The sequence below is a fragment of the Talpa occidentalis genome, unplaced genomic scaffold, assembly GCF_014898055.3.
Source record: "Talpa occidentalis isolate TD23 unplaced genomic scaffold, MPIMG_talOcc4v2.1 talOcc4.9, whole genome shotgun sequence".
Classification (NCBI taxonomy): domain Eukaryota; kingdom Metazoa; phylum Chordata; class Mammalia; order Eulipotyphla; family Talpidae; genus Talpa; species Talpa occidentalis.
The window spans coordinates 28321081-28346747 of NW_023605305.1; the positions used below are offsets into that span (position 1 = coordinate 28321081).

Here is a 25667-nt window from a genome sequence, read left to right on the forward strand (position 1 = left end):
AGGGATCTGGGGGTGGGTGGCTGGCTGGTTGATATATTTGTTTTCTGTATAGAAAGGTTGAATTGTTTGAATTGTTACTGTTTGCAGTTTTGACTTGTCAAATAAAGATGCTAAAAAATGGTCTGGACTTATGTTTATAGGATTGTTACAGGGTGTTTAAGCAGGGTAGAAAAGGTCCAGTCTAAAGGTACTACGGCTCAGAGAAATGGTAGTTGAGCTATCCCTTTGAATCTTCACCAATGATCCTTAGTTTAAAAGGGCTGCATTGGATAAACAGAACCTGGTGTGTGAAAATCTAATTCAGAGTCAGGAAGCTTTGCTGACCCATGTCAACCCCATTTTTAAGAGGATATTTTGTTCTCTAAAAGTTTTTTTCTGGGATGGTTATAGTAACATAGCTATAGAACCTTTGATTTTGAATTTTTTCCTGAAGATACGCTTGTACTGCCAGTTCCAAGACTTGAGACTTATTTTGTTGGTTTAGGCCAATAGTTGTGACTCCCAGGCCTTAATGCCACATTTGGTTGACAAAGGTCTGGAGTCAGGGCTGGTAATCAAATTTCAGCTAGTCTTTCCTCTCAAGCCCAACCAGGGAAGAACATGACTGAGCTGGGATCCTGCCCTGAAATCTCAGGTATAAATGGCTTTAGGAGCTTTCTGTTCACGGGAACCTTAAGAAACCTAGAAGAATTCCTGCAGGATGTCCTGAGGAAGCTTGGGTTCAAATGTAATAATGTGGCAATAAGACTGGCTTAGCAAAGAAGAGGTGGGAATGAGTTACTTTTGCTGGAATGAAAGTGTCCCCATATCACCATCCCTGCATGCCAGGCAATACTGGAAATAATGTGACACCTTTAATCCTCTCGTCCATCTGTTCTACATAAGGAAAACAGGTATAGAAAGGCTCAATACTTGTAAAACTGGGTGGAGATTACATTTTGTGCTCGCATCTGTTGTTTCTAGACCCTAAATCAGAACATGGAGTAGTAAAAGAGCTCTGGGAACACTTAATCTAGTTGCTAGTCCTGATCAGATTAAGCTACTCATACCCACATTTACTGCAGAAAGCCAGTGAGAAGGGTGGTGTTGGGGTGTCAAAACTGCCAGGACCCAAGTCCCCTATCCTTGATTGCCAGTTAAGGGTTCTTCTGTAGGAGGAGGGGGATCCACAAAGCCAGCTATTGGGGCAAAGGAGCTGGCTTCCAGTGAAGATGAGGTGGATACCTGTGGAATGGAGAAGGCAGGTATTTAATAAGAGGTTTATGTAGCAGTTAACAGCACAGTTCTGGGGTCACATAGTCTCCAGATCATTTCAATCTTCAATCTCCACGTTTTTTACTGTGAACCAAGTGAACCTCCCCATTGATTCCTTATGTTACATAGAATGTAACGTAAGATTTGTCACATGAATTAATCCACAGAAAGCATTTGGTAGTGATTTGGCACAGCATTCCCAACAAAGGCAGGCCATTCATTAACCATACTGACCACAACCCTGGTGTCTATAGCTCTAGTTGGTTCCTCACCATAGGTGGGTATTGATATTCATGGGCACTTGATGGATTGATCTCAGCCAGTGTTTGGACACTAGCATCTCTGGCATTCACCAATCGCAGAAAGAGCTCAGTCTGACCTACCTGGGGAGAGATGAAATGGTTCTGCCTCTGTACCTTAGAGGAGTAGATCTAGTCCCCATCCTCCACTCACCTGGGGAATCGCATTCAGCTGCCCAAGGCTAAGACTGGCATCCAGAGGAAGCGCCCGAAGTGGGAGACGCCAACGGCCACTTAGCACTCTCTGTTCCCGGTCAAATATCAGTAGTGAGGTCCAGGCCTTTAGCTCTGGTGCTCTAGACCATGCCAGCCCCTGCCAGGCCTGCAGCTCACAGATCAAGGACACTGACGGTGAGGGTGGCAGTCTAGACCAGAAAGAGTTACCAGATATCAGAACTGGCTGTATTACCAAGAAACTGGCCCTCAGAGCCCCTGTGGCTCTGTATACAATGAGAAAACAGCCAAAGGAGAGGCAAGCCTCAATAAAGGTAGGTTGCCAGTCACTAATTCCCACGTACTGACCTAGGTACAGGCTGCTTGCTGGCAAGGATGGCACAGTTGCCCACTGGCCCAGGAGCTGGAGGTGGGGGTAAGCAAAGGGCTGGGGGCAATGCTGTGGTTCCTCCTGTATCCTGGCCGTCCCGAGCCAAGCCAGTAATCAGTTGCACCCAAATCCAAGAAGCTTCAAGGCCTCGCAGGAAGTCATAGAAAATGACCAGCCCAGCCCTGGGGAGACAAGTCTCAGTGCAATTACACATACACTTACCTCCTCCCCTCATCCTCACAGCCCCCAGAGTGTTCCCCAACCTTAGAGAGGCCTGATGGGTCTCTTTAACCAGTAGCTAACCAAATCGCTATGACAAAGGAAGAAGCAGATCTCACCCAGGATCATAGGGTGCAGGGCCCAGAACGTCCGATATGGGCAGGAGGAAGTGTGAATCCAGACTCAGGTTTGTGGTCCTGGTTCTGGGAAGCTGTGGCTGTTGGCGAAGAGTTGACTCACCCAGAAGCCACCTACTTGCCTATGCACCCCCAAATGTACAGAACAGAGCTGCCCCTGCCCCAATCTTTGGGTCCTCACAGCTTTTTCTGTGCCACCCAAGAAGACGCCTATGGGTGGTGGAAATGGTGGAAGTGGAGGAGCCACACGTGGTGGGAGTGGGGGATCTCCCCTCCTCAACCGTGGTCCAGGATCCGCCACAAATCGAGTCTCCTCAGGCCCTAGGTGCACAGGAAGAATAGGGCTCCCTTGAGCAGGGCACAGCAGTTTAGTCCCTTAGGGGCTAAACTGAGACACAGGACACAGGGGGAAGCTCATGGACATGGACCTACAGAGATACAAAAACGTTTCATTCCCCATGCATGTCCTTCTAACCCTTTCCTCTGATCCCCACCTGCTGAGGGGAACTAGGCTGGTCGGGATTGGAGTGTTCACTGACCCCAAGGAGGTCGGCCTGTGCCCCTCTGCATCTTCAAGGCCAGGATTTCCGCCTCCAGGCGCCGGTTTTCCGCCTCCACTATTAGAAGCTCCCCTGATGTGCCACCTGCCAGTCTTCCTGCTATGAAGAAGTTTCACCTGTCACCTCTGATTTCTGGTAAGCAGTCGGTCCGGCTCTGAGCAGTTCTCCAGTCTTAGGCCTCTTTCGGTAAGGCTGGACTTGTCAGCTAACACCTAGCTACTGCCACACAGACCACTCGAGGGCTTCACTTAAGGTGGTTTCCACGCCAAAGACGCCCTCCCTCACCGCCCTTTTCTCCTCCCAGGACTAAGACCACCGCTTCCGAGAGGCCTTTCTGGTTGGCCCCTCCTGTTCACCCCTGCGGTTCCGCGACCGCTGCAGTTCCAGAGCTGATGCCTCCACTTGCAACTGCCACATCTGGCCCAGAACGCTGGGGTCCCGGCCCCCACCTCGAATGTAGGCTTCACGGAGGGTCCTAGGAAGTAGGGAATAAGGAGGCCTTTCCAGGACTGATCGGCGCTTCGTCCCGTGCCCGTACTCAGGCCCCGAACCTCACCCGATTTCTGCAGTCAGAGTCCCGGGGCTGGCCTGTAGTATCGGACAACAGAGTTCTGCCTCTCGCAAGGCGTCCGGCCGGTTCCTGGGTGCCGGGCGAGCAGCTCAAGGAGGGAATCTAGCAGGCTGACCCCAGACCTACAGTAGCCCCAGCCCTTGCGGGGTCACGCCCAGCACTTTCCAGCTGCCTCCGAGGGGCGCCTCCCGCACCCGCACCCGCCAACTCAGGGCCACGCTCTGGCACCTCACCCAGGTTCGGGCTGCAGCTGCTGAATGTGCGCTCCTAACGCCTCCAGAGCGCCCCACGTTCGCCCGGCCTCTGCCCGGAGTTCTTGCAGCTCCCGCTCCATGACGACCAGTTGTGATTTTCCGCCCTGGGTCTGAATCAAAGCTTGGAGGCGCTGGTTCAGTTCTGAGGGGATAAGGAACCGAGTCTGAAGTGGTCCGAGCAATCGCAAGGCAGGGACAGGGGTGGAATGCCCTCCCAGTCTCCCCCTTGCCCCTCACCCTCGCTGCGTCGCTCCAGGGCCTGGCTCTGCGCTTCCGTCTCCGCCACGCGCCTCGCATGTGTCCGGCGCAGCGCACGCAGCCGCGCGCCGGGGCTCCGCGCATCCTCGGGGGCGGAGGCCTGACCCGGCGCCTCCGACCGCCTCCGGGGCCCCTCTGTGAGCCAGGGTTGCCGGTCTTGAAGGTACAGCCGCAGCTGCTGCACCTGGAAGTAAGAGAAACCCGTGATCTGCATTGGGGTAATTTGACCCAGGAGTGAGCTCTGAGTTTGGGGAGGATACTCAAGTTTCAAGCCCCTGGGGAAAGCCGCGTGTACCTCTTCGGTCAGCTTCTTGAGAGTCGATTTGCTGATCTGGTCTGACAGACCCCGGTGTTCTTGTGGTACAACCTGGGGAGAGTATGGGGTTTAGAATCCTGAGGGTCAGGATCGCTTTAAGACCCCCGCGGTCAGGACTGTGGCCACAGAGGCTGCCCTTACCGTGGGATCTCGTGGTTCAGTGGCTACTGAAGGCCGCGCTCCATTTGTCCGCTCCCGGGTCAGACGGCCAATGCAGAAACGCTGAGTGTGGGTGGCCAACAGGGCCCAGGAGCGGAAAACCATGTCACAGGATCCACAGGGCAAGAGTCCTGGCTTCTCAGAGTGGGAGGCCACGGCATGGGAATCCTTCCCTGACATAGTGGAGACCTGCAGAAGACAGCATAGAAGGCACGGGAAAGGGAGAGAAGACAGAAATCCGACGCAGAGAGGAAAGGCCAGATTTACTGAATCTATTGTACAAGATCAAGTTTGTTTGGGGAGGAGCGTCAGCTCCCTGGGCAGCAACTACATGTCTGGGCAAGTCTGGAGAATGGGCGGGGAAGGCTTGGTCACTTTTAGGAGGGGACCCTGACTTGAAAAAATGTCAAAAAAAATGTCTGTTCCCCTTCCTTGCATGAGCATGGGTCAGTCTCTCTATCAGTCTTAATGAATGAAGGTGAATCAACATCACCTCCTAGACTAGCTGGGCCCACATCACATACTCCATCATTGGTCATTTAATAACAGCCTTTATCAGGGAAGTATCATCTTGTTTTCCCAGTGGATGTAACCTAGGTAGTGTCACTTCAGAGAACACCTGGGCGAAGAGGTGCTTTGTACATTGTGTTGAAACTTTCTTTCCCCCAGATTGAAAAGGTCTTCTCTGCATTGGGCATGTCTGGAAGCAACAACAGCCTTTATATTACCAAGTCACCAAGGCTGATGGTGTCTCCCTAATATCCATTCATGTTTCTTCTCCTTCAGCTGAAGAGGGAGGTTAATTAGCACAGCCCAAGAAATCCAAATTCTTGGAAAACAATCTATCAGACTAGGAAAAAATACAGAAAGGTGCTCCTTCACCTGAGGCTGGCCAGAAGGGTATTTCGTGTTCACCAGATGTCCTGCTCACCAATTTATGCAGAGGCAGGAGTTCGGAGCCAGTCCTTATTACTAAACAAACACCCCTTTCTAAGCAAGACTGGGATTAATGGTAGCTCCCACGCCCCCAACAGTTATGTCAGGCCAACATATGACCAGCAACAAGTTACAAAGTGTTTTAAAGTATGTGATCTCAGTCCAGCTTAATACCAAGTGAAAAGGGGTATATTTCTAGGAATTTGTTTTAAGAAAGCTATTAAGTAGCAAAGTCCAAGGTCAAATATGTGCAATAGCTCTCAATCTCCTTACTTCCCTTTCTAGTTTAATACTTTTGAAACTTAGTTCATTTTATAGTAGTTTCATTGATTCTAAAACTTTTTTTCATATTTTAGCAACACAATAGCAGGAGCAACGGATGGTACAGTGTGGCTGATAGGGTCTTTGTCCTCCTGTTCTTTAGAATCTAGCAAAAATAATGCTGGCTTCTCTGCCTCTACACTGCCTAAAGCCCATACTACAAGTCAGTTATCTTTCTAACATCTAGTATGAGACCTGTTTCTACTCTATTGTAGACCTCTAAATTCACTAGGACCATGTACTGTATAGATGGTCAGAGTACCAGTGGCAGTATTTGCTGTTGTTTAGCTTGGTCTAAAGTTCCATCTTGAAAATATGAATTCTCTTCCCTACTCGGCTGAGCTCTCCTGACATCCCCAGAGCCTCGCACAATGCCCAGACACACAAGAACATACAAAGTGTTTGCTGAATGATAAAACCTGCCTCCTCCACTGGTTACCCAAACAGTGTCAACTTAAGCCCCTTCCCCCCCATGTTTTGGATTTATCAGGAAAATTAAGGCCGTCTGACCCGGGAGCGGACTTTCCTTACAATATGTACACTGGTAAGTATACAGGTAGTGAAAAAGTTTCAGGAAGAAAACATGGGTTTCTGATTTTATTACTGGTAATTTATTGCACTTTTTTATTTTTGCATCCAAAAAAGTATCTGCTAGGGCTTCCCCTGGTGGCGCAGCAGTTGAGCGCTGGGCTGCGAAGCTGCCCACAGCCTCTGCAGCGCCGGTTCGATCCCCGGCTGCTCCCCAGCCACCAGAGGCAGGTCCCACGTGGTGCGCAGACCTCTCCTGCTGCCCGCTGCTCCCCTCAGCAGTGTACTTCGGTCCTTCTGCCTGCTCTGCTCCCCGCTCTGGCTCTGGTGAATTCTCTCACCCTCCTGCGCTTCTGACTGTACCCAGTGCTTGTATAAATAAACAAATAAATCTTAAAAAAAAAAAAGTATCTGCTAAAAGAAACAGGTGTTTCTGAATTTAAATTCCCCTCAGTCTTTTATTCTGAAAAAAGAATCTACTCATCTCATTTTAAAGAAAATATACTTCTTACACAAGACAATCCAAACGATGCAAAATATTTATTCCAAGTTAGTTATTTTATGCAGTAGTTATTCCCCCTCAACAGACTTATGATAACCACATCTTTTAAATCTGTAAATAATGTTATCAAAATAATCTTAATCTTTGAAATCTCACAAAAATTTATATTTTACAATCCACCCTGAATATCAAGGCTGCAAGAATAACACAACATTTCCTATATCCAAATATTATACAGCTGTACCCAAAAAGGAAAAAAAAAAGAAAACCACATATGCTTAGTTAAGGGCTAACGTTACCCGAGCAGCCAAAAATAAAATAAAATATCCAAATTATTAGCATTAATTTAATACAATTAAAACTTCAATAGTCACTTTGTCATTGACAATGATTGCTTGAGCACAGGGGTGAGTGCCCCAAGGGCTGGTAGTAGAAGCTGTTGCTGTAGACCAGTGTCTCCTCTGCACTGCCAGCTCCCACTTGTGCATCGCCCCATAGATACTGCGTGTATGTGTGTGTTAAAAATCTTTCTCACCACACAAACGTCTCTCTATTAAGTAGATAACAGGGAAGAACAACACCAAAAGCTAAACAAGCTGATAGCTCTCTTTGGGATACGATTATTTCCCTTGTGCGTGAAGTATTTGACAACCTAAGAAAAAGAATGATTTCTTTTGTATCCCTAAACACACAAGCTGAGTTTCCTGTATCATATTTTAACTGTGAGTGTCTATATGCCTACTTCCAGGCATCGTCATCTGATGTTTCGCTGCTACTGGTTTCCGTTTCTGAGTCTTCAAACTCTGCTTTACAAGTGCTTCTCCAAGGGGAGAAGAGGCTGGAACTGCGACTCTGCAAGAAGCCATTCTTCCCAAAGCCATTTCTTCTCAGCTGTGGTTAGCATGGAAAGAGGAAAAAATGAAAACAATCAACTTTGCTGATCCATGGGACCAGGCCTCAATCCCAACCTAGGCAAAAGGCAGAGGGAATCCCTCCAGGAGATTGAAGAATTCTTATAGCAGTATTTTTTAAATGTTAATGGGCCAATGAATCATCTAATTATCTTTTAAAAATGCAGATTTTGATTCAGTATGTCTGGGGTAGGGTTTGAAACCTCCTATTTCTACACAATTTCTCATGATAGACCATGTATAGAAATAGAGGGAAGAGTTCTGTTCTGTTGACCATGATAGAAGGAACAGAGGTCTGAGTTGCAAAGTCTTTATGTCAACCTGTTTCTCTTTTTCATTGGACTTAACACAATTATAATTTAGGCTTTCATTGTGTTTTCTTCTATAGTTTACCTTTCTTAAATTTTTGAACCAGAGACATACTGAACTAATGAAATGCACTGAGAAATCTTCCATCTTACTATTATATAGGATGGAAGATGTGTATTGGGGTAGTCTGTGCCTGGAGAGTTGGGGAAGAACTTGCCAGCAAAGCTGACCAATCCAATAGAAAAGTCAAGGCCCATCACTTTATGACCTTGTTGGGCAGCAAACATCCACGTGGAGTGTGGCGATGTGAACTAAAATGATCTTAATATAGTCACCTGGCACACTTTACTAAACACATATATACCCTAGCGCCCCACAAGTAAACTTTAAACATTAAGGATTCTTGTGATACAATAAATAAATAAACACCACCAGCCCCTAAGTGTATAGAGACCCAGTTGTCTTATTCATTGCTATAAATCCTAGGATCTGACAGTATTTTAGTAAGAGAAAGAATCCAAGCATTTACTGAATAAATTCAAATAGACCATTTGGCTTTCTGGCTCTGGCCAGAGTACCAGAGGGAAACCACAGGGCTAGAAGAGGAGGGTGAGCCTATTTCTCTAGAGAGAGACAGATGAGGCCCTTAACTCTGGAACCAGCCTGTGGTTCTGCTAAGAGCTTGCAGCTTCCAAGATGAACAAATATACTACTCTCAGAAATCTGCTAACAACAGACCTGGCTTTTGTATCCACTACTGGAGATCTACTGTATACTAGATTGTCCAGGTATAATGAGCTGCTGCTCCTCTACATTTCTATCATGCCAACTTTATATTTTGATTTTTCAAGGTTCTTCTCTCACACAAAATTGGGGTTCCCTAAGGGCAAGGATTGTCCTAACTCCTCTTCTATTCATTACTGGTTTCCAAGATAGGTTTATAACTTACCTGTTCTGTCTTCATGTAAAACTCTTTGAGCTCATCTTCTGTGAGGGGCAGGCAATTCTCATCATTTTCAGGATATTCCTGCCATCCCATTGCTCTCAGTAGCCTGGCAGAGATAAGACAGGTAAATAAAACGATAGCTTTTAGCCTAAGTGAGCATCCCACAACTTTCTACAGAAAACTTTCCTGCCCAGAGGCAAAGGTACCCATTTGAATGTTTAGAGAAAAAACTTGGTATTTCTTTTCTTCCCAGTGGGATAAGCTTTATTTTTTTTTTTAAGATTGGTTTTATTTATTTTTTTAACATAATAAATTTTATTTTTATATTCCCCCATACAACAGCAACCCCCCCATTCTGACCCCAATCCCTCCCCTCCCGCCCCCCACCCCCCAAAAAGTGTCTCTGGTTCATAGGGATAAGCTTTAATTGTGACTATTTAGGTGTTGTTTTTTTTTTTTTTTTAAAGATTCATTTATGCATACAAGAGCTGGGTGTAGGCCAAAGGTACAGAGAAGTGAGAGAATTCACCAGAGACAGAGTGGGGAACAGAGCAGAACAGGCGGATCTACTGAAATACACTGCTGAGGGGAGTAATGGGCGAGATAGGAGAGGTCTGCTGCGCAATGTTGCTAGCTCTCTGGCTGGGGATCAAACTTATGCTGCAGTGGCTGCAGATTGCTTCATAGTACTGAGATTTAGCCACTTGCGCCACCAGGAAGGACCCTATTTAGGTGTTTGTACTTTAATGGGGGGATCGTCACAGTTGAGAGTATAGAGAAAAAACAGTAGAAACAAGATAGCATGGTGCTTGCAGGCTGGACTTGATCTGAAATACTGTCTTTCTTTCCTTTGTTTTTCTGAGATGTTTTAAGTACGCTCAAGCTCCTGGTAAGTCATACATATAACAAGCTGTCCCATGAGTCAATCCTCACCTGTGTTCTGCTTCTAAAGATTGTGAGAGGACCTCTCCTTCCTCTTCTACAGGGAGAGCAAGACCATTCTGATGACAGCCTTCCTCTCCATTTTCCTTTGGTTCAGGTGTGCTGTTGTCCTCCAACTGCAACAAGGGAGTACACATTTGGTTTAATGATCCTTTGTGGCAAGATAAGTAGACTTTAAAATTAAGAAGTCAGAACCCAAGAAAATGCTTTCTAGAAGCCTACAGGTATTGCCCATTTTAAAATGAGGACTTGCTCACCTTGCTAAGATATCCAAAGAATACCAACAGGCCAGCATATTAACTTCAGGTTATGTCAACTATATTAACCGCTACTAGATGCCTATGCAGTATCAATTCTCTTTTTCTTACTGCTTTGGACTAAGGAATCAACACTTGGCCCTTGAAAGTCCTAGACTCCCCTGCATTTGGGAGCACTTGACAGCTGGCCAATAAAGTATGAGTGGAAACTACAGGACTTGACTTTTAAAAGCATTTAAAAAGGGGATAGAAATCCCTTCTCAGGTTTCTAGCTGCTATTTTTTCTCTAACTAGAAGGAAGCCTATCCTGACCCAACGTAATCAAAGGTTAGTAAGTTCTCTGATAATACTAATGAGCTGTCATTATCCTTTTTGGATCTTACTGTTACAGAAAACAAAAACAACAACAAAACAAACAGAATTGCCAAAACCAAAAGACTGTTCCAATCTGCCAAATTTTCTTTTATTGACGCTTAATATAATCCTGACAAAAACTTCTGTAATTTACCAACTTCTTACAACACTGACCAATTCAAGACTTAATGGCAGTGCTGCCCTATTTAAGAACTCTGAGTCCCAATGCAACTACCATCAAATTGAGCTCTAATCTGAAAACTGCTGAACAAAGGAATAAACTCACTTTATCACAGGCTGTTACTACTACAGACAAATCTCTTCATACATTTAAAACTTGCCACACCTTTCTTCCATAAGAAAAAAAACAGACATATATGATAAGAAAACACCTATGTTCTTACATCCTCCAGCTTGTCACAGTCTCTGTTCTCTGAGAAGTCTCCATTCCTGTCATCCTTCAGAGTCTTCAGGAATTCGCTTTTCCTGTCGGTAGTTCGGCGGGTTAACTTGGTGAGACGAGAGGAGTTGATCTCAATTGGAGGAGTGGTGCTTGAGGGACTCTGGGCAAATACCACAAATATGTTGTTCCTGACAGCAGAGAGCAAGAACTGGGATTCTCTAGGTCATTTCTAAAATGTACTATTTCCAGAATTTGGGATCTTATTTATCTGTCTCTTACTGAAACATAAACTATCCTTTTCCTTTAAACAGACTTCAGCTTTACAGAGTTCTTAAAAAGTTCAGACTAGAGGGCTTATATAGCACTTTGCTGATCTTTCTACGGATACCAACAGAACGCCAGTGTAATATAGGCCAACCTCACTCTACCACTAAGCAAGAGAAACTATACAACCTTGGTACTGCTCTTCTTTGAATGCTGACAGAAAATATCAGTAAGGAAATTACTTTAGACAAAGCATGGCTACAACAGAAACGGATTTAGAACTGTATATGTCACTCTGGGTATCTTAGCACATAAGTGGGAAAGCCAGCTTTAGAAAAGCTACCCAATTTTATCCTCACTCACCTCTTTGGGAGAGTTTAGAATTGCACCACCAGCCAGCACTACTGGTTTGGTAACAGAGATTGGACTGGTAAAAGCAGACTCCCGGCTACAGGAAAGGGATCCTGATTTGTGTTCCATTCTGTTGGCTTTCCACGCACTTGGCTACATAGGAAAAAAGAACAAATCAGAACAAGCATGCAGACAACCTCAGCTTGTAAGATTGTAAAGCAAAGAGTGAAATGGCATATGGAAACATGAGTTCCTAGAGATAACCTGTCTCAACATGTCTAGGTGGTATGCAACCTCTTTCTGAGGGTAGGCACTTGAAAGAAAAGGGCAGTAAGAAACAAGAGCTATAGAATGTTAATAGCTATTTCTCAGAAAAAGAGTTCTAGTTCAATAAGCTTTGGACATGATGGGGTGAATAAAGTTCAAGAGGTTCCTTAAACTGCTATTTCTCAAACACCAAATTGTGCTTGTGTATATGAAAGGAAGATAGAATATAGAGCATTTTCTAAATTTATCTGACCCCAATGTTTTCTTTTAAGATGTCTTAACTTTTTATTTTTTTTAAAGATTTTATTTATTTATATGTACAAGAACTGGGGTATAGGTCAGGGGCATGGGAGGGTGAGAGAATTTACAACAGATAGAATGGGGAGCAGAACAGGCAGACGGACTGAAGACACTGCTGAGGGGAGCGGTGGGCAAGGCAGGAGAGGTCAGCCACGCCATGTGGGTTTCTCCCTGGCTGGCCAGGAATCGAACCCACACTGCAGAGGCTGCAGACAGCTTCACAGCGTGGCGCTCAACCCACTGCGCCACCGGGGAGGCCCAAGATGTCTTTTTTTTTTTTTTAAGATTTATTTATTTATTCATACAAGAGCTGGGGTACAGGCCAGAGATGCGGAGGGTGAGAGGATTCACCAGAGACAGAGTGGGGAACAGAACAGGCAGACTAACTGAAATATACTGCTGAGGGGAGCAGCAGGCGAGCAGGAGAGGTCTGCCTCGCCATGTGGGTTTCTCTCTGGTGGGCTGGGGATCAAACTCATGCTGCAGAGGCTGCAGATTGCATCACAGTGCGGTGCTTAACCCCTTGCACCACCAGGGAGGCCCAGGCCCAAGATGTCTTAACTTATTAACCTCTGATATAATCCTGCTATCTTTTTTTTTTAATCCTGCCATCTTTAAAACAAAAATAAAGTACATCAGAAAAATGCTGTGTTCCAGGAAATTCAATGGCAAGAGGCTAGTTTCAGGCCATGGTGGGCAATGTAAATGTCTGGGTAACTCAGAGGCCCTTTGTTTGTTTACTCTGTGGAGCCTGGGCCCATTCTGTCTTTCTTTCTCTGGCCCCAACTATGATGGCAGGCAGCACAGTGCCAGTGGAAAACACATTGTTTCTGAGTTGATAACACTTTCTCAGAAGAACAGGAACAAGGGAAAAGCATCTGTTTTTCTAGAACAAAACATCAGAAGGTAAGTGGAAAAATTTTCTTACTTGGTATTAAAGGGCATGAACAAGAATGTACCATGTAGATGTTTGTCATAATGTTTTGTTTTTTTTTTTTCTAAAGATTTATTTATGTGTAGAAGAACTAATTGGGGTATAGGCCAGAAGTGCAGGGAGTGAGAAGATTCACCAGAGACAGACAGAGTGGGGAGCAGAACAGGCAGACTGACTGAAATACACTGCTGAGGGGAGCATCAGGGAGACAGGGGAGGTCTGCTGTGCCATGTAGGTCAACTCCCTGGCCAGCTGAGGATGGAACTCGTGCTACAGTGGCTGGTGATAGCTTCATAGCTCTGTCTTTAACCCCTGTGCCACTAGGGAGGCCCTGTCATAATGTTTTAATTCTTAACCCAATCAGGTCTAATTATTATGTCAACAATTGATAGAGAATGACACTGAGATTAGGGAAGTTACACAATTTATCCAAAGTTACTCAGCACTTATGTGATACTGTTTTTTCACAATACAACCAAAAAGAATATATAAGATACAAACCCAACAGGAATATACTTTAATTTTTTTCTCTGGCACTGATGACAATCTGAAGATGGGCGCTTATGTCAGGATACTATCAAAAATAATAGTTCCGGGGCCTCCCTGGTGCTGCAGGGGTTAAAAACACAGCACTATCAAGCTATCGCCAGCCACTGCAGCACGAGTTCGATGCCCAGTCGGCCAGGGAGCTAACCACATGGCGCAACAGACCTCTATCTCACACACTGCTCCTCTCCATAGTGTATTTTAGTAGATCATCCTGTTCTGCTCCCCACTTTCTCAGGTGGATCCTCTCACCCCTCCCCGCACCTCTGGCTTACACCCTAGTTTTTGTATGCATAAATAAACCTTTGGGAAAAAAAAAGTTCCTCAGTGGCTTTCCCAGGATTGTAATGGTAACCATATCTTGTCTTTTTTTTAACATTGCCACCTCAGGTGACAGAAACACTTAGGTTTCTTTTATATACTGGTATAAAAGGTTTACCATAGAACATGTTATGTGTTTTTTTGTTTTGTTTTGTTTTTTTTGTGGGACCCTCGCTGGTGGCTGGGGATTGAACTGACACTGCAGAGGCTGCGGGCATCCTAGCAACCCAGCGCTCAACCGCTGTGCCACCAGGGGAGGCCCTACCATAGAACATGTTATATGTACTAGGATACCTAGGGGAGCAGTGGGGATCGAACTTGTGCTGCAGTGGCTGCAGATAGCTTCACAGATTGCGTCTTAACCCCTGCGCCACCAGGGAGGCCCTTAGTGATGATTTTTTTATTCTGACTCCAAAATCAAGGGCAACAAAAGCAAAAATAAACCCCTAGGATTGTATCAAACTAAAAAGCTTGTGCAAATCAAAGGAAATCATCAGCAAAATGAAAAGTTAACCTACTGAATGGCAGAAAATATTTGTAAATTACATTATCTGACTAGGATTAATATCCAAAATACAAGAATTCATACAACTCAATAGTTAAAAAAAAAAAAAATCAAATTACAAAATGGGCAGAAACTATGAAAGACAGGCTTCCACAAATGACATACGATGGCTAACATATATATGAAAAGATGTTCGACATCACTAATTAGTAGAGTAAAGCAAATCACTGAGTTATATCTATTAAACTGGTTTTTATCAAAAAGATAGTAACATGTCCAGAATGTAGAAAAAAGGGAGCCCTTGTGCACTGCTGGTGGAAATGGAAACCGGTGCACCACTATGAAAAACAGTATGGGGAGTCTTAAAAATAAAACTTCCATATGATGTAAGAATTATACTTCTGGGTATTTATCTAACAGAAACACTAACAAAAAGGTACATGGACTCCCATGCGTAAACATTTTTTACAACAGCCAAGATAGGGAAGCAACCTAAGTGACCAGTGACAAATGAATGGATAAAGAAAATAAATATACAAACAATGGACTATTATTCAGCCATAAAAATGAATGAAATTTGGGCCTCCCTCGTGGCACTAGGGGTTAATAAGCACAGCCCTATGAAGCTGTCCGCACATCTGCAGCATGAGTTCGATCCCTAGCCGGCCAGGGAGCTACCCACATGGCACAGCAGACCTCTTCTGCCTTGCCCGCTGCTCCCCTCAGCAGTGTATTTCAGTAGATCATCCTATTCTGCTCCCCAGTCTGTCTCTGGTGAATCCTCTCACCCCCTGGCACCTCTGGCCTGTACCCCAGTTCTTGAATGCATAAATAAATAAAATAAATCTTTAAAAAAAATAATGAATGAAATTTGGCCATTTACAACACAGATGAATTTGAGAACATTATGCTAAGTAAGGTAAGTCAGGCAGATAAAGACAAATCCCTTAATACTTCACTTATATGTCAAATCTAAAAGAGAAACAAAAACCCACTGAAGCTCATGGACACAGAGTACAGTTTGAGAGTTTCTAGAATTAAGGTGTATGAGCAAAATCAATTAGGGAAGGGCCTCCCCGGTGGCGCAGCGGTAGAGCGCTGGGTTGCAAAACTGCCCGCGGCCTCTGCGGCGCCGGTTCAATCCCCAGCTGCTCCCCGGCCACCGGAGGGGCGTCCCACATGGCGCGCAGACCTCTCCTGCCGCCCGCTGCTCCCCTCAGCAGTGTACTTCGGTCCTTCTGCCTGCTCTGCTCCCCGCTCTGGCTCTGGTGAATTCTCTCACCCTCCCGCGCTTCTGACTGTACCCAGTGCATGTATAAACAAAACAAACAAACAAGCAAACAAATAAATAAAGAAAAACATGCCTCTATTAAAAAAAAATAAAATAAAAAAAAAATCAATTAGGGAAGTCAAAAGGTAAAATTTTCAGTTTTAAAGTAAGTCTGGGATGTAATGTACAGCATGATGACTATAGTTAATAACATTGTGTTGCATATTTGAAAGCTGCAAAGAGGTTATTTCAAAGGTTCTCATCCCAAGAAAAAAATTTTTGTAACTATGTATGGTAATGGATGTTAAGACAGACTTATTGTCTTCATTCTATAATATACATAAATACCAAATCATTATGATATACACTTAAAGTGAAGGTTTTTTTTTTTTTTTTTTTTAAAGATTTATTTATTTATTTATACAAGCACTGGGTACAGTTAGAAGTGTGGGAAGGTGAGAAAATTCACCAGAGCCAGAGCGGGGAACAGAACAGGCAGAATGACGAAACACACTGCTGAGGGGAGCAGCGGGCGTGGCAGGAGAGGTCTGTCACGCCATGTGGGACCCTCGCCTGGCGGCCGGGGATCAAACCAGTGCTGCAGAGGCTGGCCCAGCGCTCAACCACTGCGCCACCGGGGAGGCCCTAAAGTGAATAGTTTTGTCAGTATATTTCAGTTGGTAAAAAACAAGATCATATGTCATGTGCGACTAGCAAAGCCTAAAATATGTATTAAACCCTTTTCAGAAAAGTTTATCAACTCCTATAGATGGTTTGGAAGTACTGAAGGGATTAAAGAAAGGATGTGATATATTCAATTTTTTTAGGGTTAGCATTCTCTAAAGTTCTGTGATAGAGGGATGAGGAAATAGAATTAACCACAACAGTAAATGTGAGAAGACAAGGGCATAGGACATCACAGCAGGAATAACTGATAGGAACTTTATAAGTGCTTGGTAGAAGGGAATGAGAGGAGGAGGGAAATAAAGCAGGCCAAGAAATTTAGCTGAGTGATCAGATGGATGCTGAGGCTATTCATGGAAACAAACCAGGAGAAGCAGGTTTATGAGATAAGCTAATGAGTATGAAAGCTTTACTAAAAATCCAGTGGCAGCAGTAGAAATTGGAGACAGAGTACCATACTACACATTTAACAGGTACCATGAATATCTGGTGAATGATTCAACAGGAAAAAATTAATTTACTAATTTTGCTTTTCCTGATTTGCATCCAGACCTCTGCTATAATACAGGCTCTCACACTGGTTCTAAATCATACCTTGGAAGGAGGGGGTGCAGGCTTAGGGACCAGGTTCTTATAAACACTTGGAACTGTGATTAATGGTTTGTTCCCATTTGCGTGGTGAGATCCTGGTGAGGTGAATGCAGCAGAGAAGGCAGCAGCAGGATCTTCTTTGGAAACTTTCTTGATAACTAACATTTTGGATGGTTGCTTGGCACTAGGTGGGTTTTCTGTGAAATATAATAGTGGAAAGACAAAAGAACATCAAATCTATTGGCTAATATGAAGTATAGTTTATACAACAGCCTCATTTTTAACAAAGAGCTTAAAGATGAAATGAGGGACAAACATTTCTTGGGGTACACTTTACAGATATTCTCAAAAGTGACACTACTCAGGAACCATAGGGAAAAAGGCAGCATATAAAGTGCGAAATTCTAAACTCCTCTCAAGCAGAAAACCCAAGATGCTCATCTTTCAGGAATATAACATGTCTACTGTATGCTGTGCTTCCTAAAGCACAGGCAGACAAGAATTTATTTAAGGGCAGCAGCTCCCGTCAGCATGGGAATGGAGAGGGATAAAGAAATTGGGGAAAGGAGTCTGCCGTGGGACCTTCTATCTCATAAGGCAAAGTAGAGCAAAATTACACACCATTAACAAAGGGAAAATGAAAAAAAAAGAAAAAAAAGAAAAAAAAGGAAAATGGTACCACAATCACTCTTTTTTTTTAAATTATTTATTTTGACTATTTATTTATTTATTTATTTATTTATTTATACAAGCACTGGGTGCAGAGAGAAGCGCGGGAGGGTGAGAGAATTCACCAGAACCAGAGCAGGGAGCAGAGCAGGCAGAAGGACCGAGGTACACTGCTGAGGGGAGCAGCCGCAGGAGAGGTCTGCGCGCCATGTGGGACCCTCCTCCGGTGGCCTGGGAGCAGCCGGGGATTGAACTGGCGCTGCAGAGGCTTCGCAACCCATCGCTCAACCGCTGCGCCACCGGGGAGGCCCCACAATCACTCTTAATTCAAACCAAGATTCAAATCAAGTCTTTACATATACCAAAACCTTCCCATTAAGATGCCTAACTATTAAACATGTCTATTAATAATGTACGCGCTAGGGGAGTCCAAATTATAACTGCTAAAGATCCCAAAGCCACAGATCAGGTACAGTCTGAAATACAATGATTAGTCTCTATTAATTTTTATAAAACCAGTTATTCTCAACATATAAACTTGTGTATATGTTTTCTCCTGTCCCTATAAAACAAGCATTATTTATAATGCCAAAAACAAACAAACAAACAAACAAACAAAAAAAAAACACCACCACAAAAAACCGGTAACAAAATCCCCAAATAAAAAGCTCAACAACTGGAACCGGACTGTTATATATATATTATATAGCCTTTCAAAGGACACTTTAAAAGAGTATTTAGTAATATGGAAGAATGCTTAGAATATATTGTTATATATGCAATCAAGTATTTAGGGACAACGTAACACATAAAGGTCAACATCACTGTTAATAAACAAATTAGCACTGTTAATTAAAAATTACTCATGTGCTTTATACTATTCTCCCTTTGCTTATTCTTCCAAATTCAGCACTCCATAAATTCTCAATAATCTGTATTCTGACACCACTACCAAAACATTTCAATGATATTTTAGTGGGGGGCCACAGTAAAGGAGCTAATAGGTGTTAGTTACCATGTGCAAATGGATGAGAAGAGAAACAAGAGGTAAAGAAACAAACAAGAGCTAGAAGAATTTTTGCTCTTCTCCCTGCTAAGAAAAATTTAAAGTTGTGCCTTAAAAATGGCAAAATCTACCTACCCCACACTCCAGAAGGGGTCCCAATAGGTCTGCATGGCTGATTCTGTTTGCCAGCTTCTGGATTCAAAGAAGGCTAGGGAAAAAAAAGGGATATTAATGGTTGATACAGAAAGCTAATCACTTTGGCACTTTTTGCAAAGTTGCCATCACCACGGAATCTACCAAAAGTAATTATGTATCAGCAGCTCTTATTTAATGCTGTGTTCAGAATTAACAAATAAACAAAAGATGTTGAAATGCAAAATCAATGTCTTACATTAATCTTGGGTTGTCTTTCCTTTATATAAAAGATTATTATTGTTATTTTTAAAATAAAACAGATAAAATGGACAAGTATCTCATCTTCCTCTAGGATATATATGCCAGCTATGGGGCACAGAAAGCTGAATGAACAAGATTGTAGATCACTTTACTTCAGAATTAAGGAGACAATCTAGTCAATGAAATGCGTAATATTCCTAACATTTTTACAACTGCTTTTAGGGCAAAGGCAGACTGTGAAGAATCCAAAGGCAATTAAGACAAAAGAAAAGCCCTTGTCCACACAGGAGTCATAGTCATACTATAAAAATAGATTTGTAGGAAAACGAGTACAATAAAGTTAAGAGATGCTATGATAAAAATTTACACTAGAGAAGGAGGAGTACACAAAGAATGGTCAATTCTACTTTAAAGAGAAGTGCTATTAGGAAAGGTTTCACTAGAGGTGATGACTAAGAAGAATGCTTAAAGATGAATCCCAAAGCAGGAAAAAGGGTGATTTCAAGAACTCAAGTGTTCAGTGAATACCGAGACAGGAAAGCATCAGAAGGAATATTCAGAGACCTGCAAATGGTTTGGCATGATTAGTACTAGTGGAAGGAGGTGGCCCTTTCTCAGGGTAAGAGATGTCTACAAAAGTAATAAGCAAGAAGCAGACTTGTGGGGTATTTTTAAGGGAGACTGAATTTTATTTTGTAGGTAGTGGGGATCTGTGTCTCATGCACAAAGTTATGATCCAAACGTTACAATAGTATGGTAGCGGTACATAAAGGAGTTTAAATATCAACTAAGAACATTAAAAGACCAATTCAATACTTCAGGAGAGTAATAAAGACAACAAGAGTATAAAAAGAGATGAAGGAAAGAATGGAGAAATTTAAATAGCAATTAATTGTACCTACTAATTAATTGTTTGGGGCTATGAGGGTAACACTGGTGTCCTAGTCCAAATTTTATAATCTGTTAAGTAGGAAAAATGGCTTTTTGGCACAATTGCCTCTGTAACATTAAATAAAAAGATACCCAAGCTCCACTACAGAAGTTTCTGAATTAAATTTTCAGATGTGGAGTCACAGAAGGCACTATATTCAAACTGTCAGGGTAGAACCAATAGTATAAAATAAGTAGATACAAACTGAACTACCAACTCACTATACAGATGTACAAACCAGTGACAGAATATGAATGGCAGATAAATACACTCCTGAGGATGGACTAGTATCAGCAGCAGCTCTGGTTGCTTTCTTGTTTAATAGGCCTGGGTTCTTATTCCACCTAGGGCTTTCAGATATACTACCCTACCTGTGGGATAGCTGCAGTCTCTCTCCACTGATTTTTAGAAACTTTAACACAGATACAGGAAAGTACATAAAACAAATGGGTAAAAGTTCTTGCAATCACCACTTAGCTAAACAGAAAATCAGTGGACAAACCAGAAACATAAACTTCATTTAAAAAAAAAAATTCCTCCCCTCTGAAAATCACCAGTGGGGCCTCCCTGGTGGCGCAGGCAGTTGAGCACAGTGCTGTGAAGCTGTCCGCAGCCTCTGCAGTGCTGGTTTGATTCCCGCCAGCCATGGAAATACCCACATGGCGCAGCAGACCTATCCTCACTGGCCCACTGCTCCCCTCAGCAGCGTATTTCAGTCAGTCTGCCTGTTCTGTTGTTCCCCACTGTCTTTGGTGAATTCTCTCACCCCCCTGCACATCTGACCTATACCCTGGTTCTTGCACAAATAAATCTTTTTTTTTTTTTAAAGATTTATTTATTTATTTATTTATACAAGCACGGGGTACAGTCAGAAGCGCGAGAGGGTGAGAGGATTCACCAGAGCCAGAGCGGGGAGCAGAGCAGGCAGAAGGACCGAAGTACACTGCTGAGGGGAGCAGCGGGTGGCAGGAGAGGTCTGCGCACCATGTGGGACCCTCCTCGGTGGCCGGGGAGCAGCCGGGAATCGAACCGGCGCCGCAGAGGCCGCGGGCAGCTTCGCAACCCAGCGCTCAACCGCTGCGCCATCCGGGAGGCCCAATAAATCTTTTTTTTAAGATTTATTTTTATTTTCTTAAAGATTTTATTTATTTATTTATTTATACAAGAACCAGGGTACAGGCCAGATGCATGGGAGGGAGGATTCACCAGAGACAGAGGGGGAACAGAACAGGCAGACTGATGAAACACACTGCTGAGGGGAGCAGCGGGTGAGACAGGAGAGGTCTGCTGAGCCATGCAGGACCCTCGCCGGCCAGCTGGGATCAAAGTTGGTGCTGCAGAGGCTTCACAGTGCGGCGCTCAACCGCCTGTACCACTAGGGGGAGGCCCTTAAGATTTATTTTTATTTATTTATTTTTATTTTAATAAATCTTTTTCTTTTTTTAATATTTACTTATTTATTTATACAAGCACTGGGTACAGTCAGAAGCGCGGGTGGGTGAGAGAATTCACCAGAGAGAGAGCAGGGAGCAGAGCAGGCAGAGTGACTAAGTACACTGCTGAGGGGAGCAGCGGGCGGCAGGAGAGGTCTGCGCGCCATTTGGGACCCTCGCCTGGTGGCCGGGGAACGAACCGGCGCTGCAGAGGCTGTGGGCAGCCTCGCAGCCCAGCACTCAACAGCTGTACCACCAGGGGAGGCCCAAGATTTATTTTTATACAAGAGCTGGGGTACAGGCCAGAGGCATGGGAGGGTGAGAGGATTCACCAGTCAGAGAAGGCAGCAGAACAGGCAGATGACAGAAATACACTGCTGAGGGGAGCAGCGGGTGCGACAGGAGAGGCCTGCCGCACCTAAATAAATAAATCTTTAAAAAATAAATAAAAATAACCAGTATCCTGATGTGGTGATCATCTCTGCTTTTCTTTAACCACCAAAATGTGTACCTCAAAATTAGTTTACTTTGTCTCCAAAAATCATCTCTGAACTTTCTTAATCTTTAAGTTATTTAAAAATCTTGTGATCTCTCTATTTCCCACAAACTCGTAGCTGATTCCAGAGGTTATAAACCCTCCCCACCTTTTTTTATTCTGGCAAGGTAATTTCTTGGTGGTTTGGGGTTCCTCTATTAGGAGACACCTAACATTTGGTGGTTACTTCTTTTTGCGATGTTGGCAGACATTAATGCTTATGGCCTCAGCAGTGTATTTCAGTCAGTCTGCGTGTTCCGTTGTTCCCCACTCTGTCTTTGGTGCATACAAGAACTAGGGTACAGGGCCTCCCTGGTGGCGCAGCAGGTGAATGCAGCACTATGAAGGTGTCTGCAGCCTCTGTAGCGTGGGTTCGATTCCCAGTCGGCCGGGGAGATACCCACATAGCATGGCAGACCTCTCCTGTCCTGCCCGCTGCTCCCCTCAGCAGTGTTTTCGGTCCATCTGCTTATTCTGCTCCCAGCTCTCTCTCTGATGAATTCTCACCCTCCCGTGCCTCTGGCCTGTACCCCAGTTCTTGTATAGATCTTTTTTTAAAAATGCAGTATTTAGACTGTCAAGAGCCCTAAGATCTCACGTGCTACACTCTTTTAACTCTCATAGAATCTTAGCTCTATAATTAACCATATCTTCAATGTTTAATACCACTGTTTTTATTTTTCCAGTTAGTTTGGTTATCTGAAGCTTGCTGTCTAGTACTTTGCTCAGAGAAAGTCTTTGAAAAAATATTCTGAGTTCTTACACACATTGATATAGGCCTGTGACCTTTATAAGTGGGAGTAAGTTTTACAAAGTACAAAGTCCTGAGCCTACATTTTTCTTTCTCTTGAGTACTCTGTCACTTTATTGACTTCTGTTATAAACCTTTGTTGTCAAAGTTAGTATCTGAATTTCTTAATAATCACTTGGTCTTTATGTCAGGGTACCCAAAGAATTTTTTCTTCTTTTTCACCTAAGTCTAGTATTTCACAAAATATCTAGGTGTCGGCTGCTTTGGCTATCCTTTCAATTTGTATCTTCATTAAATTATTTTTGCCATACATTATCATTAAAGCTGTTCTTGTTTTGGTTTTCTTTTTGTTGGAGGGGAAGAATCCCTATTATGTTGCTCTTATTAATATCTCTGAAATTTTAAAATAATAGGTTATGGTTTTATTCTGTCTTGAGGATATATTATAGATACACTTTATATTTGTCTGTAGGGATGTTACGCTGCTCCTTATCTCTTGGGTCCTTTATTTTTATGTGATTAATTATTGCGAATAATTTTCTGACATCATGTTTTATATCTCCTGTTGTCTCCATAGTGTTAAAAAACATGGGGCTTACTTTCTTTGATGTCCTGCCTGGCTCCATTCACCCCACCCCCCCCCACTGAAATGTGAACCCTCTTTTTCCCTTTTCTCTAGTGTCTCTGTAGTTCAATGTAGATTCTATTTCAAATAGTTCTGTCATCTGTGAGGAGAGCTTTGTTCTGGAAGGGAATATTGGCTGGTTAGTAGGAACAACTATAGAACACTGCTGTGGTTATCCATTTATTGCCTCCTCAGGCATTAGACTTTTGCTTCTTGTTCCAGAGTGCTTATTCAGCAGACTGTTGCAGTACCAGTTCCGGCAGAGAGATTCTAAAGTACAAGTGAGCTCTAACTTCAGAGGTTTTATAGCACAGTGACATCTGGATACCAGGTGAACAGCTTTATCAGATATTCTACTGGACAGATTATAGCAGGTTTCCTGGCCAATTGCTCTGCCATTCACAGAACCCTTTTCATTACGGTCTAGATTTTAATTCTGGGGTTGAGATGGGAGAATGGGCAGTTCTTCTATGGATGCTCTAACCTTAGACCTAAGGTTACTGGCTGCTGCTTATTTCTACAACTTTTATAATCTTTAATTTTCTCTTCACCTATTAGTCAATCACTCATTTCTCCAATCCTGTTATAGTTAATTCTATATATTAATTTTCCTGGTTCAAATTACTGTGCTTTCTCTCCTAATTGGTTCTATTGGACCCTTCAGAACCTCTGTCTTTATAAGTTTTAGGAATAGGGAAAAACACACCTAATTTCTTTTTTTTTTAAGATTTATTTATTTATGCATACAAGAGCTGGGGTACAGGCCAGAGGTGTGGGGGGTTAAGAGGATTCAGTAGAGGGCCTCCCCTGGTGGCACAGCGGTTGAATGCTGGGTTGTGCAGCCTCTGCAGCACCAGTTTGATCCCCGGCCACTGGCGAGGGTCCCACAATAAAAAAAAAAAAAGAGGATTCACCAGAGACAGAGCGGGAAACAGAACAGGCAGACTGACTGAAGTACACTGCTGAGGGGAGCAGCAGGCAAGTCAGGAGAGGTCTGCTATGCCATGTGGGTTGCTCCCTGGCTGGCCAAGGATCAAACTTGTGCCGCAGAGGCTGTGGACAGCTTCACAGGTTGTGTCTTAACCCATTGCACTACCAGGGAGGCCCCAAAATACACCTAATTTCTAATTGATATTCTGAGTTGTACCCTCTGTTTTGTGTAACAACAGCTTGCTCTTTGAGGAATCTTGGGGCTGTCATGTGTCATTTACTTCAAGTTCTTTTGCACAAATACTATCAAGGTCTTAGAGTTCTTGATGATCCATCACTACGTGTTTATATTTTGGAGTTACCTCACTTTTTTTAAAAAAAAAAAATTTATTTATTTATGCATACAAGAACTGGGGTACAGGCCAGAGGTGTGGGGGTTGAGAGGTTTCACCTGAGACAGAGAGGGTAACATAACAGGCAGACTGAAATACACAGAGGTCTGCCGTGCCATGTGGGTTGCTCCCTGGACAGCCGGGGCTCAAACTTGTACTGCAGTGGCTGTGGACAGCTCTATAGGCTGCATCTCAACCCCTTGAGCCACCAGGGAGGCCCCTGGAGTTACCTCACTTTTTATTTTAGGTGACGTCCAAGGATTTTTTAGTTCTTCAACCCCAGTTACTTTGTTTTATTTCTTATTATTTTGAAATAGTTTCAGACTTAACTGTAATGATGATGTCTTTTATAGCAAAACAAAGTCTAAAACCCTGTTTTTCCCTCATCCAGTACCCAACCTAGGTTCACATGTTGCTTTTAGTTGTCCAATCTTTGTTGTCTTCTTTAATTTTTTTCCCCCATATCTCTAACATTTTATGAAAAAAGGCAGGTTCTTTTGTAGAAACAGGCTATGCATTTTTGAAATGAATACATGAAAGGAATTCTTAGTAATAAAGAAATGGCTGATCCAACAGTATGCCTCCTGTGGCATCATGAGGAAGCTTTTAATTTCTACCTGTCCCAGGTTTGGTGACAATTTACACCATTGTATGTTTTGGGTGTATAGGCTTCACCTTTTTAAAATACAATTTACATACAATGAGATACACAAATACTAATTATACCATCCCATGTGTTTTGAAATATCCTTACATGTCCCCAACCTCTACAAGGATAAAAAATACTTACAAACAAAAACTTCCCTCATCCCCTTTTCCAGTCAATTCTCAACACAACACAGGCAACTACAGCTCTAATCTCTAATATTATTTCTTATCACAGAGTATTTGCCTGTTTTATTTTGTTAAAAATTTATTTATTTATGCAGGAACTGAGGTACAGGTCAGAGGCACGAGATGGTGAGAGAATTCACCAGAGAGAGCGG

The 25667-nt window shown here is 43.4% G+C and overlaps 2 protein-coding genes across 2 annotated transcripts in view; both read right to left on the reverse strand.

Moving 5' to 3' along the window:
• Positions 1 to 1094: 1094 nt before the first annotated feature.
• CCDC17 (coiled-coil domain containing 17) lies at positions 1095 to 6659 on the reverse strand. Its single transcript, XM_037500727.2, is given in 14 exon segments — positions 1095 to 1130; positions 1132 to 1224; positions 1527 to 1637; positions 1708 to 1918; positions 2076 to 2279; positions 2436 to 2533; positions 2635 to 2774; positions 2993 to 3109; positions 3370 to 3488; positions 3570 to 3653; positions 3818 to 3980; positions 4076 to 4280; positions 4392 to 4463; positions 4554 to 6659. Coding segments are annotated over 14 exon segments (1851 nt in total). The 5' UTR covers positions 4752 to 6659.
• Positions 6660 to 6884: 225 nt separating this feature from the next.
• GPBP1L1 (GC-rich promoter binding protein 1 like 1) overlaps positions 6885 to 25667 on the reverse strand; it is a 30182-nt gene continuing 11399 nt past the window's right edge. The window contains exons 4-10 of the mRNA XM_037500708.2: positions 18824 to 18896; positions 17017 to 17210; positions 11608 to 11748; positions 10982 to 11140; positions 9958 to 10082; positions 9028 to 9130; positions 6885 to 7749 (exon numbers count right to left, since the gene is read on the reverse strand). Of these exons, the coding sequence (XP_037356605.1) occupies positions 7597 to 7749; positions 9028 to 9130; positions 9958 to 10082; positions 10982 to 11140; positions 11608 to 11748; positions 17017 to 17210; positions 18824 to 18896 (948 nt within the window). The 3' untranslated portion in view covers positions 6885 to 7596. The remainder of the gene's footprint in view (positions 7750 to 9027; positions 9131 to 9957; positions 10083 to 10981; positions 11141 to 11607; positions 11749 to 17016; positions 17211 to 18823; positions 18897 to 25667) is intronic.